This window comes from Lygodium microphyllum, chromosome 14 (assembly GCF_053477565.2).
Source record: "Lygodium microphyllum isolate KBCC chromosome 14, Lygodium_microphyllum_v1.1.10, whole genome shotgun sequence".
In the NCBI taxonomy this organism is placed as follows: domain Eukaryota; kingdom Viridiplantae; phylum Streptophyta; class Polypodiopsida; order Schizaeales; family Lygodiaceae; genus Lygodium; species Lygodium microphyllum.
Window position 1 is genome coordinate 46,642,282 of NC_141148.1, and position 19,349 is coordinate 46,661,630.

General features: G+C 40.4%; 1 protein-coding gene across 1 annotated transcript in view; it reads left to right on the forward strand.

Moving 5' to 3' along the window:
- LOC148025569 (putative LRR receptor-like serine/threonine-protein kinase RKF3) overlaps positions 1-12,842 on the forward strand; it is a 33,558-nt gene extending 20,716 nt beyond the window's left edge. Inside the window, exons 3-4 of the mRNA XM_087691989.1 lie at positions 11,592-12,226; positions 12,765-12,842. Coding sequence (XP_087548115.1) covers positions 11,592-12,226; positions 12,765-12,842 — 713 coding nt within the window. The remainder of the gene's footprint in view (positions 1-11,591; positions 12,227-12,764) is intronic.
- Positions 12,843-19,349: the final 6,507 nt, after the last annotated feature.

The following is a 19,349-nucleotide window of genomic DNA, read 5'->3' on the forward strand; positions in this document are numbered from 1 at the left end:
TTGTATGTTGAATCAAAGTCAGAACACTGTCAGAACAGCTTGTAACTAAGGCACACAATGCATCTGCATTCCTTTTCTTCCAAGCTCGTAGAAGATCTGCATTCGAAAGAATCATCACACTAGAATTTGATGGGTCGGGGGTAGGCTGTGGTTCTGCGTCAATCCCCAGCACAGTCTCCAGAAGCTCATAAGAATCAAGGATAGTTGTAATTTTGAACTTCCACAAGGTGTAGTTTGTACCATCTAACTTGCCTTCGCTGAAGGTTGCTGGACGAATCCTCAGTGTTTCAATGGCCGGTACAGCAGCACCACCTCCTACACTGCTTCCTGATGCACCAGAACCGCTTCTGGAAGTCGACATAGTTTCTCTTTGCTGTTGAAGCCTTTGCCTCTTGCACACTCTCCGATCTCTAGAGCCCCCTGGGCTTTGATTGTTGAGATTCAGCAATCACACTCACTAACAGCCTCTTTGTATGGAGCTTCAGGGCCAAGGACATGCAGGCTTACCTATCCCATATGCACAGTGGTGCCTACTGCAGTTTCCTACTTTCCTATAAAGCATTATACTTGCTTCCTTTTCTTAATGCAATGATAGTACTCTTTTCTTATTAGTAAAGTGTCAGTGTCATTGTCCACATACACAAGATTGTGTTTATGAGTCCAAGTCTCAATCTTGGAACCTAATTCACTTGTGTAACAAACAGTGTCTTTGTCTTCTCCATCATGAGTTTACTCTTCTCCTTCCATCCACCATAACTCACTGCCATGTCCTAGATCCAGCTCATTTCTGACACTGATACCATGTAAAAATTACACGGCGCAGCAAACAGAATCTGAGAAAGAGATAGAGAGTACACAACAGATAAGAGGAGAATCAATAAATTCTTTAGCTCTAAACAACCGATACAAAGATAGCTCTGTCCACGCATGCCCTTCCACTGTGTGAAGCTTAGATGGCGATCTAGACAGAAGATAGGTGAAGAGATTAAGGCTAGCTGGAACAACAACTCTGACTGGGTGAAAGATGAATGATAGATGGTTGTGAAGGGGTTTAGCTTTTATTGCCCGTGAAGGCCGTTAGGTCGGCCTGACCGACCTACCATATGAGCCTCCACTAGTCGGCCAGGGAATATTCCAGGGAATATTCCCTTTACCATCGGGCCGGGGGCGCTGCCCTCGGACCCCCGCCAGGGGGGCGAGTTGCTACTAGCTTAACCACTCCATCTAACCCAAAGATTAGACCCACAATGGTCACCTTTTTGCCATCCGGTCACATAGACCTCATCTGATATGCAAGTCAAGACTCAACTCGGGCTCAGATTTGGCTTCTCCTCATAATGGGGGCCTTACAACTTTGAGCACCATGGATCATTGGTGGCACCTAATGAGGGTGGGGCATTGATCATATCTAACATTGTCATCAACAAAGGATGTGAATAGGAGCAGCAAGAGCAATATCATTGAAAGCTTATATCATCTTTCCTTCATACACACACGTAGAGTGGATCTCCTTCATCAGTGTTTTTTTAATCTTTGCTTTGCTATCGAAGTCTAAGAAGCAACTACCTAAAGAACCGATAAAGAATATGACTCTTTACTAACTTATGGATGTCATCACTACTTCAGCCACATCTTGTACCTAATTGTGTTGATACAACAAAGAAGTTCAAAATTCATCATCCCCTTCGTGAATATTCTTTAGGCCAACTTTAAAAATTGATATCTTGATTTTGTGAAGGGTTTATGTAGCTTGAAGATGGGTATTCTTTATATTGCCAATTCAATCATGTCAAAGCACCTTGTTTTGGATCTTGATTCATAGAGCTTCAAAGAAGATTTGCATGAATTTTTTGACGTTTAAAAAGGTCCAAGATTTATGATTGGAAGAGTGTGTATTTTTGACAAATTGTGCCTTGAAGAAAACATAAATCTATGATGGCTTCATCTTATTCAAACAAAATTATTCCTAGCTCATGAGTTTACTTCATCTAAACTTCTTTTCTCCATGAATTTGACTTGAGTACTCTTTATCATCTTTTCTCCCATCTCAAAGTGTCCATGACTTCAGGAACCCCCGTGGGTAGACCCGTGCAATACCATCACCTTTAGAATACATCCCCTCAAGAATTCCCACTCCTCAATTGAGACCCCCACCCCTTTGTGAGATATTGCGATCAATGCTCCATGCAACAATCGCGTTGACATAAACTACGACATCTTCTCCATGCCCTTGGGATATCGAATCGGTCGATGGCACGTTGTCGTATTGCTGCGCATTCGAGGTGTGAAATCCACCCAGATGTTGTGTGTGTGACATTTGTTACTTTGTACATACTTAGTCATTGTGTTTACATTTATTTTCTGCGTGTGAGTATAGTGGAGAGAAGTTTGGAGGCATAGTGATGGACATGTATGGGAAGTTTGAAAATATTATGGATGCGGAGATCGCGTTTTATGAACATGCTGAGTACAATGTTATATTACAGACTTTATAAAAAGTCTGAGTCTTTATGGCGAGAATGCTACAGTTGAACAAGTTCAGGAACTTTTGGGGATTGTAGAAGGTCAGGTTGGTTTAGATCTTCAGCTTACTGCATCTAATTCAGATCATATTGATAGGATCTTATTATGCTTTGATATTAGAAAGCATTGGCATGTGGGAATGCCTAGATTTTACCCTATCCCAGTTTTGGGTGATTTTGCAGGTGTTGATACCTACATTTATGGGGACATTGTGAAATATGTCCTTAAGGCCAGCGACGTCCTCTTGGATTCCAAATTTGAGAAGTAGGATGCAGACTTTGGATTTGCAAAACTCATTCCAGAAGGGGCAAGTCATGTTACAACAAGAGTGAAAGGAACTTTGGGCTATCTTGCATCAGAGTATGCACTATGGGCCAAGGTCCCAGAAAGTTGTGATGTGTACAGTTTTGGCATTTTATTGCTAGAACTAGTTAGTGGTAGGAAACCAATTGAGAAGCTTGGAACTAGACAGAAGCGCACTATAGTAGAATGGGTAGTGGCCGAAGGACGACTTATGGAGCTCTTAGACCCAAAATTGTGTAGGATATGGGATGAATTGGATTTAAGGAGGGTGGTTCAAACTGCAACTATGTGTGCTCAGGATAGTCCAGAGAAGATGCTACCACCGATAATTTTAGTAATGAGACTAAACTGGGAATAGGGAGCTACGGGAAGAAAAAGAAAAAGGAGTTTTTTTTTGCTAATCAAGGGGGCGGAAGAAAATCAGAGAGGAAGAAGCGCGGGAGAATTGGAACAAGAGAGGAGGAGGGAGAACAAACATTGATGTGATACAAGGAGACCAGAAGGCTGCAATGAATCCATTGTTGCTGAATCAGAGGAATTAGAAAGTGCACACGTTGCTGCGACTGAGAAGAAATGGATCAAAAGTGAAGACGACAAACAGAAGGACATTCAATACTGTCAAAAAGCAATAGTAATAAGAAGAGATGGATGGAGGAGGATCATGAGGATTCTTCAAAATAAAATACTCTAACACATACAGCTTGGACCTCTCTCTCTCTCTCCGTTTCTCGCATCAATCAATTAATCATGTGTGGAAATGCAATGCTCTGGGGAGAGGAAAGCTGAAGAAGTCGACAGATCACAGAATTATTGGGTCCTTATGGTCTTCAGAATAGTCTACGATTGTGATCCTCTACGGTAGTAATTTAGCATCAAGGAATTGAGTTTGTTGTTGTGTCAGTCTCGAGTTTGGGCTTCAAGGAGGATGACGCAGGAGACCTGAACTAAGACTGAATTTTGATTGATTAATCGATAAACCTTCGCAACGTCTTCACCACATGGACGAAGCCCTGCCGCCGTTCAGACACCTTCTGGAAATTGATACCCAGGATGATAGCTGAAGAAGGAAATCTAATTGCATTTCACACAACTTACGTATTCTTATTTTCTGTAAAGTTCTTCTTCTCTACCATGTTTCTATGATTGAAAAAGGACCGACTGTGATGATGAAGGTTCTTACGCCTTGAGCAAATAAAGCCTCATCTCCTTCACTGTGGTTTTGTTGTTGCTCATGACAACACTCTGGAGGAGAGTTCTGCGTATACTATGCATTTGATTGACAGTTCTTTACTGAGAAACTGTTCCATCTTAAAGGCAAAATAGAGTTCAGATGAGCTTTGGATTCCATGAAGTGATGCTGCTCGTGATGCTGTTCTTGAGAAATTTTATAAAGACTGGATCTTTATTGACCTGAAAGTCCTCTGTTTCTGAGGTGAATGTCTGCAGCAGAGATTTGACACCCTACATCTATACATAAAAGGGAAATAGGGACAAAATTCTGGACCTTGAGTCTGTGACTGAACAGGGGCTCTGTGCCAACAGTTTACAATGGAAGTCATGCTCAATTTTTCCACTTGAAATTCTTATTCAAATCATGTTAAGAGCAAGGAGAGTTCAGCTTGATACTCAGAAATTATGACCTGCGTAAATCTTCACCTTTTTGCTTTTAAGAGTGTATTTCATATAGCACTGGAGTTCTCTCTGTCACAAGGAAGATTTTCTATAGGGTTCAGAACTGTTCAAAGGGTTCTCAAAGGCTGTTGACGTGAATATAGATAATAATTACCTATCGGAATCAAAAGAATAAGTTGCTATAACAGAGTTCAGTTCTCTGATGTAAAAGAGGGAGTTGCTAAGCTAATAAGTTGTTTGTCTCATCAATCTTTCGAAGAGTTGTTGGAATGTAAATATGATCCTTTGTAAAGGCCGTCACTATTGATCTTCTATCCTGAAATTATTCAAAGTCCTCTGTGGTTGCGACTTTGCTTTCAGAAACCCTTCGACATCTTTCGTGAGCCCGACGTGAAAGCGTCGCATAAATTTCAGGATGGGAGATACTTCACCATCCATTTCAGCCTCTTCTACAATTCCAGATGCGTCCTTTACTTCAGCTCCATCATTGACTACTGCATCAAGTACTTCAACAGATGATCTAAAGCAGATTTTGCAGAATATGTCCATGTATATGCAGCTTCAAAATTAGTAGACACAATTGTATATGTAGCAGCAGCAGCAATTGCATCAACAACAGTTGTCTCAGCAAAGACAACTATATTCGGAGCAGGAGAATGCAATCAGCGCGACTAAGGCGATTGAAGCAGTTGAGAATGAGAAGAAGCTATTTGATGGCCGTAATGTTTTAGCATATTTGAAGACATATGAGATCAAGATGGGGTTTTTTGGAGTTCCAGCTGGACTTATGAGTAAATATTTCCTTCGTCTTGTCACACCCGCCTTGAGGGCAAAAGTGATTGATCTTTTTATTCAAAATTCGGATTGGCAAGATTTTAAGAAAGCCCTGAAAGAAGAGTATTTCCTTGAGGACTTTGGGATGGCTACACGGCGGTCATTCCGAGAGTGGGTCTACATGCCAAACAAAGGTCTAGCTGCTTCAGAGTTGATTCAAGAATTTGAAGAGAGGTATAGTCAGCTTGATGCCATTGAACAAAGAGCATTGGATGTTGAGAAAGTTGAGCTTTTCTTGCAAGCTGCAGATCCTGCTCTTCAGGAAGAATTGGGAGAGCTTCTTGAGGATCGCACGAAGCCTATGGGACTTAAAATGGATTGGCAAGATGCCCAGGATACACTCTCGACTTTGACCAAGAGAAGGATATGGAAGAACCGCCTACAGAATGGATTTATGACACCGACGCCGTCTTTTGCTCCTATGCATGCTTCTATCGCTGTTATTTCTTCTCCTCCTGAGCCAGTTTCTTGGCCTATGCCAGTGCCTACTGTTTCCACTCCTCCTATTCCTCCTATTCCAAGACCGATGCCGGCTCTTTTTGCTCCAAAACCATCCACTCCATCGGTGCCTACCTCTCTTGATGACATAATCAAAGGCATAACAGATTTGACACTGGAGTCAGTTAAAGCGGAGTTGGTGGGAAAATTGAAAGAACAGTTTGCTTTGACTATGCCTACTATTTCTTCTAGTGCTCCTATTGCACCTAGGAGTGCTCCTACTGCACCTAGGAGAGGTCGAAGATGTATTTGGTGCGATAGTACAGACCATCAACATTGCAGGGATTGTGAATCTTTTCAGGATGCAAGGAGGAAGAATTTGGTATTTTGGGGACAAGATGGTAAGATTTGGTTAACTGAAGCAGGAGCTCTGCTTGCTACCAACTTTGGGAAAGGCGGAATGAAGAAGTTAGTGGATGACATGGCTGCATGTACTTCTTATGTGGTAGCTAGAGGAGATGCTTCTGCATATGGAGTCCAGATTGAGAAAGGATCAAAGAATCAGTCAGCATTATGGACTTATGCTATGGAGACGGCAAACAAGGGAAAAATTCAGCAAACTGTTTTGACTAGTGCAGACTCTAGTATCAGATCTGAGACAGGTTGGGATTCGCCTGTTGACAGGTACTCTATTTATGCCTACTTGGCTAAGTCTCAGGGAGCATATGTACTTGTTGAGGAGAATCGTAAGAGGGATGAAGAAAATCCAAGTGCAGCTAAAAAGACTAGAGGGGGTGAGTTTGTTACTCCACCTACTGCAGGACCGTCTTTGAGACCAGGGCCAAAACGACAGATGGAAGATGCTCAAAAGAGAGAAAAGAGGCAAGAACCTAGAGAGAGAAAGCGACCAAGGTTTAGATTGATGTCTGATATTGAGACATCTACAGACATGAAGAAAATCTTTAATGACAAGATACTTGGCAGTGAGGTGACTTTTACTATTTCTGAGGTTTTGGGCATCTCGAAAAGAGAGTTTCAAGATCAGTTTCAAGAGGTCCTGAAGAGGAAAAGACATGCATTGCCTACTACTGATACACAGGGAGTTTTGATTGGGGAGTTGGATGAGGATGAGGATGAGGTTATGGTTGAGAATGCTTCTGTTTTTCCATAGATAGAGAAGAGGGTTCAGCCTATGCATTATGCTGAAACTGATGAGCTTGTCTTGATACCGCATAGTCACTTTTCGCGGAGTCATTGGGCTAGGGCAACTACAGAAACGATGGTAAAAATTGGAGAGAAACAGGTGCCTTATGTTGCTTTGGTGGATCATGGTTCATAGATTAATCTCATAGTTCGTGGAGTTTATGAAAGTAACAGATGGCCTATGGATGTAGAGCATGGGTGGCGTATGAGAGCCGCCAACAACACTGCAGGTGATTTGTATGCTGCCTGTCCTAGTGCCAGGGTTTCTATTGGAGATGTAGAGGAGGATTTCCATTTCTTTGTGCAGGATTCATGCTCTTATCCCATAATTCTTGGACAGCCATTCATCACAGAGATGCGCATGGAAACAAAGGTAATGGATGATGGATCTGCTTATGCACGGATTCGCAGTAAAGATGGCATGAGAGCAGTCCAGTTTATGACTGTGTGTGTGAACCATGTTAGAAACAGGGATACTCTTAGAGATGCACCTTTGCCCACTATGAGAGATTCGGGTTTTCATTAGGTACCGCTGTTTCGCGAGACGACGGTGGTACAAAGCAGAGGAGATTGGAGTTCTCGCCTCCTGGCAGCAGTGTTTTCTCCTCCGGTTTTGTTGGAATTTCAGCAAATAGTTCGATGAGCTATTAGAAGACTTCTAAGTTGCCTAGAGCTGCCAGGCACTACATATGCAGGAAGGAGAAAAATTTGAAAAATGCAGGAATTTTAGAGGATGATGAGCATATAGATGGGATGTATGACAGTATGATTTGTGCAAATACGATGATAGAGGTGGAAAATATGGTGAAAACTGATATGCAGAGTTGTCACAGTAATGTATTAGTGCAATCCTAGGACATGTTTTATGAAATTGCAGATTTTGTGTCACAGATTGAGTCAGAGGCTGAGGTGGCTCAGCAAAAAGTGTTGAGTGCTAAAGAAATTCAACAAACAGAGTTTTCGGCTGATTATGATTAGCTTACAGAGATGCAGAGGGCTGAAAACTTTCAGCCAACAGAGTTTACTGCTGAAATATTTCAGCATCCAGAGTTTAGGGTTGTTCCTATGCAGTCCATAGAGCAGAGGGCTGAGGATATTCAGCCATTGAAGTGCAGAATTGCTGATTTACAACAAGATTTGAGTAATGCAGAGGATCATAATGAAGCCAGGGTTGACACGAAATACAAGACTGTGGATAAGAAGGTGAAGCCGGTAGCTGTACCACTTCCACCTAACAGTGATCAACAAATAGAGAGGGCTGCCAAAAAGCCAATTTTGAGGAATCCGAAGCATAAAGGCCATAAATTTTCAGCAAAGACTCTTGCTGAATTGAAAATTGGAAATGGTGAATTCTTGCTACCCACAGAGAAGCAATGTTTTCAAGAGATGCTTGAGCGATATGGAAGGGCGTTTGTTTTTTTCCCGCATGAGATTGGATGTGTGAATCCATATATTGTTGCTCCTATGGTCATTTTTACTATTCCTCATATTCCATGGAACCTCCGACCTATTCCAGTGCCTAAGGCACACCTGCCAAAGCTGATTGATTTATTGAATGAGAAAATCAAGATGGGAATTCTTGAGCCTTCATCTACACCATACTCAAATAGATGGTTTACAGTACCAAAGAAGAATGGTACTCTCCGATTTATACAGGACATGCAGCTAATAAACAGAGTTACTATCATGAATGTTGGTATAGGTCTAGTTGTGGATGAGTTTGCAGAAGCATTTGCTAGATATGCCATCTATTCTTTAGGTGATTTGTATTCGGGATATGATCAGTTTCAGCTGGCTTTGGAAAGCAGGGACATAACCACCATGAGAACTCCTATTGGGCTTGTCAGGATGTGTACCTTGCCTCAAGGTGCCACTAATTCTGTTGTGCATATGATGAATGCCATGCATAAGGTCCTTCGTGATTATATACCTCAGCTTGCTATGCCTTTCTTGGATGATGTGCCCATTAAGGGGTGTGCAGAAGAAGAGAAGAATGAGAGTCTAAATGAGCAGGGATGCAGATACTTTGTGGCTGATCATATTTCATCTTGTGAGAAGATTTTGGCCAGGTTAGAAGAAGTGAACTTGACACTATCAGGGCAAAAATCTGTTTTTGGAGTGAATGAGGTTGTCATTGTTGGACATATGTGTGGGTATTATGGCAGGAAACCCTCACCTGATAAGGTGGATGCTATAGGCAAGATTACAGAGTATTGTTCTACCACTTCAGAGGTACGGAGGTTCATTGGAGCTTGTGTGTTTTATAAGGTTTGGATACCTCATTTTGCACACATAGCAGATTGTTTATATCAGTTGCTTCAAAAGGGGAAAAATTTTTATTGGGATGAGAGCCACACTAGAGCCATGCAAAAATTGAAGAAGTTATTGCAGATTGCTCCTACTCTCAGGAAAGCGGATTATAATTGTGGAAGGCCTATTGTATTGACAGTTGACACTAGTCCAATTGGCATAGGTTGGGCTGTGGGTCAAGATGATGCAAATGAAAACATGTATGCTATTCGGTTTGGGGCGAAAGTCCTAAACGAGAGACAGAGGAGATATCCGCAAATCAAGAGGGAGTTACTGGGGATTGTTACAGCTCTCAAATGTGACAAGGAGTACTTTATTGGAGCCTCAGTTGTGGTAGAGACAGATTGTTTGCCATTGATTGGTATGATTATGAGTTGCTCTACTCTGGATATAGCTATGTTGAGATGGATTGCATACATCAGGTCATTAAATCCGGAATTTAAACACATAGCTGGGAAGGATAATCCAGTGGGGCAGATATGTTGTCTAGAGCCAGATATGATGATGAGGAGACACTACTTGCAGAAGAGGATGATGCAGAAATTTCAGCCGCTATAGTTGATCATGTTTGTCATGTCTATAATATTGTGGCTTTCATAGAAGAACTCTATGTTGGAGATTGGTTGCAGATTGGCAAGTACCTTAGTACACTAAGCAAAAGAGATGAATGGACAGATGAAGAGTTCAAGAAGATCAGAAGAAAAGCCTATAGTTATTTTCTCAAGGATGGATTTCTTTGGAAGCATCCGAAGAAAAGAGGCGGATTACCTTTGCGGGTTGTCTGCGATAGAGAGACACATTTACAGGTGATGAGGGAGTTTCATGAGAGTCCTTGGGCTGGTCATAGAGGAGTGTGGGCTACTTATGGGAAAATCAAGGAGAAATATTGGTGGAAAGGCATGTATAGAGATGTTTCTCACTTTGTAGAGACTTGCAGAGACTGTCAGATGTATTCGGTAGTGCGTCATCGAGATGAGCTTCATCCGACCTATCTGCTATGCATTCATTATAAGTGGGTAGTTGACTTGGTTACTATGCCTATGGGTGTATGGCAAATGAGATATATTGTTTTGGCTAGAGAGGATCTTACCAATCATGTTGAGGGCAGATCTTTGAGAACGAAGACCACTAGTGCAGTGTGTAAGTTCTTATTGGAAGAAATTTTCTGCAAGTATGGCTGTGTGGGTAAGATCACTGCGGATCGCGGTGAATTGGATGCAGATGAAGCTAGGGAGTTTTTCTCTCAACTAGGAATCAAGTTGGCTCTAACCACAGCATACAATCCAGAGGGTAATGGAAAGAGTGAAAGAGGGCATCCGCCGATAGTGAAAGCATTAGCCAAAGCATGCAGAGGACGGATTGGAGAATGGCCGAGACTTCTACCATTTGCTTTGTGGGCTGATCGTATGACTCACAGTGTTACCATAGGATATATGCCTGTAGAGTTGATGTATGGTCAGAAACCGGTTATGCCGACTGAGACTTGTGCTTTGACTTGGTGAGTTTTACCTTGGCAGGAGGATTTGACAAGAGAGGAGCTCTTAGCTCTTCAGATTCGGCAGTTGGAGAGAAGACCAGAGGATATTCAGCTAGCTATTGACAGGTTGAAGGTTGCTAGACTAAGAAATAAGGATAGGTTTGACAGCAGGCATCACTTGCGGCCTAGAGCAATAGAAGAGGGAGACTGGGCATTAGTCTTTGATAGCAGCCTTGAAAATCAGCATACTGCACTTCAGAAGATGGTGAAAAGATGGTTTGGGCCGTACATAGTTAGACATGTCTTTGATAATGCAACATATGAGTTGACAGAATTGGATGGGATAGTGCTTAGAGTGCTTATTGCAAGAAAAAGAATCAAGATTTTCAAGAAAAGAGATGATGAAGATTATGCATCGAAAGAATTTGCAAGAGAAGAGCAACGAGAAGAAACTCCAATGGAAGAGACAAATGATATGACAGATAATCTTGTTGATATACCGGAAATGCTCAATGAAGAGATTGATCTGTTTGTGGATCTTGATGACAACGATCATGGGTAGTTGGCCCATCCGGAGGATGCACAGGATTAGAGGGGGTGGATGTCGTATTGCTACGCATTCGAGGTGTGAAATCCACTCAGATGTTGTGTGTGTGACATTTGTTACTTTGTACATACTTAGTCGTTGTGTTTACATTTATTTTCTGCGTGTGAGTATAGTGGAGAGAAGTTTGGAGGCATAGTGATGAACATGTATGGGAAGTTTGGAAATATTATGGATGCGGAGATCGCGTTTTGTGAACATGCTGAGCACAATGTTATATTACGGACTTTATAAAAAGTCTGAGTCTTTATGGCGAGAATGCTACAGTTGAACAAGTTCAGGAACTTTTGGGGATTGTAGAAGGTCAGGTTGGTTTAGATCTTCAGCTTACTGCATCTAATTCAGATCATATTGATAGGATCTCGTTATGCTTTGATATTAGAAAGCATTGGCATGTGGGAATGCCTAGATTTTACCCTATCCCAGTTTTGGGTGATTCTGCAGCAGGTGTTGATACCTACATTTATGGGGACACTGTGAAATATGTCCTTAAGGCCAGCGACGTCCTCTTGGATTCCAAATTTGAGAAGCAGGATGCAGACTTTGGATTTGTAAAACTCATTCCAGAAGGGGCAAGTCATGTTACAACAAGAGTGAAAGGAACTTTGGGCTATCTTGCACTAGAGTATGCACTATGGGGCAAGGTCTCAAAAAGTTGTGATGTATACAGTTTTGGCATTTTACTGGTAGAACTAGTTAGTGGTAGGGAACCAATTGAGAAGCTTCGATCTGGACAGAAGCGCACTATAGTAGAATGGGCAGTGACCGAAGGACGACTTATGGAGCTCTTAGACCCAAAATTGTGTAGGATATGGGATGAATTGGATTTAAGGAGGGTGGTTCAAACTGCAACTATGTGTGCTCAGAATAGTCCAGAGAAGATGCTGCCACCGATAATTTTAGTAATGAGACTAAACTGGGAAGAGGGAGCTACGGGAAGAAAAAGAAAAAGGAGTTTTTTTTCCCTAATCAAGGGGGCGGAAGAAAATCAGAGAGGAAGAAGCGCGGGAAAACACGAACAAGAGAGGAGGAGGGAGAACAAACATTGATGTGATACAAGGAGACCAGAAGGCTGCAATGAATCCATTGTTGCTGAATCAGAGGAATTAGAAAGTGCACACGTTGCTGCGACTGAGAAGAAATGGATCAAAAGTGAAGACGACGAATAGAAGGACATTCAATACTGTCAAAAAGCAATAGTAATAAGAAGAGACAGACGGAGGAGGATCGTGAGGATTCTTTAAAATAAAATACTCTAACACATACAACTTGGACCTCTCTCTCTCTCTCTCCGTTTCTCGCATCAATCAATTAATCATGTGTGGAAATGCAATGCTCTGGGGAGAGGAAAGCTGAAGAAGTCGACAGATCACAGAATTATTGGGTCCTTATGGTCTTCAGAATAGTCTACGATTGTGATCCTCTACGGCAGTAATTCAGCATCAAGGAATTGAGTTTGTTGTTGTGTCAGTCTCGAGTTTGGGCTTCAAGGAGGATGACGCAGGAGACCTGAACTAAGACTGAAGTTTGATTGATTAATCGATAAACCTTCGCAACGTCTTCACCACATGGACGAAGCCCTGCCGCTGTTCAGACACCTTCTGGAAATTGACACCCAGGATGATAGCTGAAGAAGGAAATCTAATTGCATTTCACGCAACTTACGTATTCTTATTTTCTGTAAAGTTCTTCTTCTCTACCATGTTTCTATGATTGAAAAAGGACCGACGTGATGATGAAGGTTCTTACGCCTTGAGCAAATAAAGCCTCATCTCCTTCACTGTGGTTTCGTTGCTGCTCATGGCAGCACTCTGGAGGAGAGTTCTGCGTATATACTATGTATTTGATTGACAGTTCTTTACCGAGAAGCTGTTCCATCTTAAAGGCAAAATAGAGTTCAGATGAGCTTTGGATTCCATGAAGTGATGCTGCTCGTGATGCTGTTCTTGAGAAATTTTATAAAGACCGGATCTTTATTGACTTGAAAGTCCTCTGTTTCTGAGGTGAATGTCTGCAGCAGAGATTTGACACCCTACATCTATACATAAAAGGGAAATAGGAACAACATTCTGGACCTGGAGTCTGTGTGACTGAACAGGGGCTCTGTGCCAACAGTTTACAATCGAAGTCATGCTCAATTTTTCCACTTGAAATTCTTATTCAAATCATGTTAAGAGCAAGGAGAGTTCAGCTTGATACTCAGAAATTATGACCTACGTAAATCTTCACCTTTTTGCTTGTAAGAGTGTATTTCATATAGCACTGGAGTTCTCTCTGTCACACGGAAGATTTTCTATAGGGTTCAGAACTGTTCAAAGGATTCTCAAAGGCTGTGGACGTGAATATAGATAATAATTACCTATCTGAATCAAAAAAATAAGTTGCTATAACAAAGTTCAGTTCTCTGATGTAAAAGAGGGAGTTGCTAAGCTAATAAGCTGTTTGTCTCATCAATCTTCCGAAGAGTTGTTGGAATGTAAATATGATCCTTTGTAAAGGCCGTCACTATTGATCTTCTATCCTGAAATTATTCAAAGTCCTCTGTGGTTGTGACTTTGCTTTCAAAAACCCTTCGACAACGTACTACCTCAAAATTTAGATCGCGCTTCTTTCCGATCTTTCCTGCCTTTCTCGTACCTAACGAGCCACGTCTCCATGGAGGCATGGTGCAACATACAAAAACGATTCACTTTCTTCTCCATTGTAGCATCCATTCTTTTTTCTACCCCATTTCCAACCACCACAGCTCCAGTCAGTCTATCATCATCCTTCAACGACCATAGCATATTGTTGTCTGAATCCACTGCTGGTAGCCATTGTGAAATATGCACTAACGCCTCCAACACCAACCAACCTTCAGCCATGCTACCTTTTGACCAAGCTCATTGTCACATAAAGCCTTTCAAGGTTTTCATGAAGCGCTCCAAGAAGAACATCCATCATGTATGGACAGGTCTAGCAATCTCCACTTCATCTACAAGATGCACCAGAAGGTGGGTTTGTATCGTGAGCATGCGGGTGGGAAGGTACTTCTCAAAGAGACGGATTTTCTCCACTACTCCCCACCTTGCTAATTCAATAGAGGATGTCTTGATCTCCTTTTGTGAGATCCATTGCACCAAATTTAACAACCTATAAATCGCCCCGCGTATTTTTGGAGTAAGGCATCTTGCGATCCCAATCGGTAGTACAAATTGCCACAAATGAAGAAGCATTACGAATAACGACTACACTTCAAATAGTAAAATACGCAGGCCACTTACAATCCATTCATAGTACAAACCTGACATATCTTATGCCAATCATAAGATTTTAGCCCTGATAATTGGTCGTCTTTAGAAAATGTGGACCTGAGAGAACACATCATACTCGTCGGAGTGCGAATAGACTTGATAATTTGCTTCACAAGGCACTTTTCTTTAGTGGACAAAACCCAAGGAGCACGAATTAGTTGCAAGTGACCATCAACACTCGACTGTGGCCAAAGCGCCTCCATCTTGCCTACCTCTTGTGGTAATTCTTTCAAATTTGTTTGAACTAGAACCAAGTGCATTCTACTCTCAAAACTTCACCAAATGAATCTAGTACATGAATAGGTGGAATATTATGTTTGTTTTTCCCTTGTTTGAAATCTACTCTTGGATTGTTTTCTTTCACAAGATTGAGAGGATGCTAAAAAGTGATTCCAAGTGTTGTGTGAAGATCGATAGTGGGTCAGATGGCTATCCACACATTCAATTTTTGTGACTCAAAAGCATTTCATAAGGTCAAAGACACTATTGAAGCCTTCAATAGACCAATCAATATCTTCTTTTATCTCCACCCTTTCTTGCAAGGCACTTGCAACATTGCTACTCACCTTATAGGATTGATACATATCACCATCAAGAAGGTACCCATCTTTCCCTCCTCAAACTATAGAAGATTCCTATCTCATAGTGTCATGATCCACACTAAGCGGCACCAAAGAGAAAGATCTCCTTGCAGGTTAAAAGTACTCCTAAGGGTTGAAAGCTTAATTGGTACCAATTTGTTGTGGGATAGTAACATTAGACATTGCCCCTTTAAAGGCCTATAGATAGTGATGTCTTGAGCCATGTTCTCTTCAGCTAGCAATAGGAAACAAAGAAAAAATGGAGATAGACATGTTTGATAGCTTTGCTAGATGCCCCCTTTACCCACCAACTTTCCTTTTTCTAGCCTCAGGAGGAATACAATTGTGTGATTAAGAATCTTGCACACATTCTCCACGTACACTTAATTAGCATGGGATGCTTTACAAAGTTGTAGGGTGGTTTGATGGTTCGAATGTGAAAGTAGACCGCGTGAGCACAATGTACCCTCAATGCAATCAATGCAAAAATGATTCCTTCCATTCTTATTGAGTTTATGCTCTTGACAAGGGTTGAAGTTAGTAGCCAGCAAGAAGTTCTTAAACCAAGGAGTGCCTTTGCAAGCTAGGATGAGCTCGTGACTATCTATATGATTTGTACTCATTTTGTATGGGATTTTAATAGGCTATATGTTGGGTGCATGCAATGATTTAAAATTCAAGAAAGGTTTAAATTAAGAGCTATATTAAGGAGAAAAGGAAAGAAATCCAAGTGGTTGCACTATAATGCCAATGCACGATAACAATGAAGTTGAAACTAGATTAGTATACTTCAATAATTGCAAGTTTAAAGCATATCAATGCACCTTAAATGACACTTTGATCTGGCACCTTAGATTGTCAATGTAGTAGGCATGAAAAAGCAAATGTTTTGAAGTAAAAATGATAGATGTGGGGGGTAGCAATGCTTAGGAGTAGGTTGGTATCCTCAAGTAGACCAAGTAGCGGCACAAGAAGTAGGCCAAAGACCCATCCATGCAAAAGTCAACATTGTATATAGGAATGTGCACCAAACTAGTGATGCCCACATTATGAAACTTAAGGTGTGTGCACTACATGCCATTGCTACTAATTCATGTTGTAGCTCTAGGTAGTCTAGTGCTGAGCGTAGGTACTCATCATCCCTTGTCGAACACAACATGCTTCTTTTGCACCATGCAACCTTTGCCAATGGTGCACACCTCGTTAGTCCCACATGCTGCTCCAAGAATACAAATGTCTCAATCACAATTTCCTCAACAACCTCCTCCTCCACACATCTCATTTGAATCATGATGACAATGCCTTTGTCTTGAAGTTTGATTTGTGGGGGCAAATGCCTAAAAGAAACTTATACAGGGAGGCTATGGCAATTGGGTCTCTCCTATTGCATGGCTTAGTTGGAACTTTCGGAAACTCTGCATGGATTTATGGTATATTTGGATTCAAACTTGACACAACTATCAAGTGGCAATGAAATTTAAGCCCATAACTACCAAGCTTTAATGATCTTTTTGAGTTAAAGGACTTTTGCTGGCTTACAAAAGGGAGAGCTTTCAAGCCTCTATTTGCAACTTGGAGATGTGAAAGGACTTTTTGATTAGCAAGTAAGGTTGTATACTTGTTCCATCTAAGTGATCTATTGATAAGAGTCACATAAGGCATGACGTTTTTTCTTCTTGAGAGCTCGAGGATTTATAAAACATTTGGATTTTTCCATGAACAAATTGTTGTCATTTCAAAATTATGTTTAAAGATCTTATTCTTATGATTTTAGTAAAATTTTTAATTCTTGACAATCTTAATTTGATGTTTCATGCTAAATTTATCGTGAATATTCATCCTTTAGCGTGTTGGACCATATGTTATGCATGTGCCATTGACCCTTTGCAAGATTTTGAACATGTTAAAATTTGTATATCTACAGGTGCCCTAGCATGTTTCACTCATGAATATGAGTCATAATAAATACCTTGTAAAATTGTTATTACTATGTCTACAATGAGTACATTATACAAGAAATCTTCTTCAACATCATTATTTGATATCTTGACATTCTAAGCATGCTCAAAATGTCTCTCAATGATAATTTTTTTGATAATTTATATCACTTTTAGAGGAAAAAACCCTCTCAAAATCCACTTGGGCCCCAATCAAGTAGTCTATATTCCTAAGTGGTAGGTTTTGCATTGTTCATTAATGAGGAACCATACAATGTTATATAGTGTTCATGCTATAAATTCATCGATTGTACATAAATGAAGTATTGATACTTTTTTATTTTGCATAATTAAAATATTATCTTGTGCTTCTTCTTTGAACATTCCCTTTGCCCTTGTTGATATGTCATCACTTGGACGTCCACAAAGAGGGGCCGGACCTGTACTTTGGTGGTTCAATGTTTTTTTTTCTAGTGTATCTTATAGCCTTTCTTACAATCATAATAATTTTTCAAACAGTCCATTTATAAAGTTAAAACAAGCATGCAATCAAAATAGAGGGAAGAAAACAACTTTATTTGATGAAATGGTCAAATATGGTGGAGGCATCCTTATAGCCTACTAATATAAGTGATCAAGGACATGAAGCTAAGAGTTAACATATTGAGTATGTGATACTAGAGGTTGTGCAAGACATTGAAGATGATGGTGCTTCACTAGAAGCAAACATGCAAATTGTGCCTTATGTGTTTTAGCCCAAGATTGGTTCTTTCAATAAAGAGACAAATGATGTAAATATGTAGATGGATAAAGGTGAATACATTATGAGGAAGATTTGAATTTTGAGTTCTTTTCATAGTCGCACCATACCACTTTGCAGGTTGATACCATATACTCACGTTAGAGGCCTTGGAGATGATGTCTCAAGTTTGTTTTAGCTTTCTTACAAATAATATCACTTTCAATTTTCTTTTATTTTTATTGTCTTTATTTTGAATCGTAGTCTTAAAGTCAAATTTTTCCAAGAAGGGCTATGTGCCTAAGAAGGGTGCATTCATTGTGTTAGTATGTACATGTGCCAATGAAGTGACTATTGTGGATGTTAATATTATGGAAGGATGGGATGCCATATGGTGAGAGATAAATGACGAGTTTGAGAGTGAGATTAGGGGTAGGGGTGAATTTCAATTCTTTTTATGCAAGATATTCTATGTTTGGGAGGGAAATCACAAGACAGTGGCATGGTCAACTATTAGAAAGGAAAACTTTGTCAACACAATATCCAAGCATTGCAAGCTTCTTTGCACTCTTACTGATCCCACAAGGATTAATGAGATTGCACAGCTCTCTAGTCTTCAATGAATGAATTAGTAAGTTTTGCATTCCTTTTTTTTTTGTTAATATTTATAACCAATGTGAATACATAAGTAAACTGAATTATGCAGTTTAAATACCCATGCTTTGGTGGCTCCCACTCTTCGTGAGGAGTTGATAAATGTAGCAAACATTTGTTCTACCAACCATGAGGACTATATGAACGAGTTGCCACATAAAGTTCAAAAGCTCATTATTCAATTTAGGAAGAAGCTTACAAAGGGATCGAAACCTTAGTATCCACTTACTTGATGTTACTTGGCAATGCTTGTGTATAATGTAAGTATTGGTATGCCTTGATGTGTTAATGGTCGAATTAGAGTGTCTTGACTTTCTTGATTATTGAATTTTGTGTGTTTAGGTGATTTCACCCTTGAAAAATTAAATTTAATTGCTTTGGATGATGTTTCCATTGGTACAAAGTTGACTTAGATTTTATTACTCAAAGCAACAAAGGCCACAAAGAACTTAGTCAGGGCTTCCATGAGGTGATCATACCTTCAGATAGTGAGTACCATGGTGTATAGTTATATGAAATTATTTTTACATTTGATTTTTTACAATGGTTAATGCTAATAGTTTTTTCTGTTTGCTAAACCTTCTCCTTTTCTTGTGTGTAATTTGGATCTATCGAGAGGGTGTCCTCAACCAAATACATGTCAGGGGGCTAGACATGTGCTTGCAAATTTCATTCATTCACCAAGTGGATTGACCCTTCCTAACAATTCTTCTCTTGATGATTATTTTAAAGAGATGAAAATAGAGCCAAGGAGATACTTGTTTCCCTTGGAAGTTAGAGTTTTTTCTAGGGAGAAGGGAGAATATATTAAAGCATTGAGA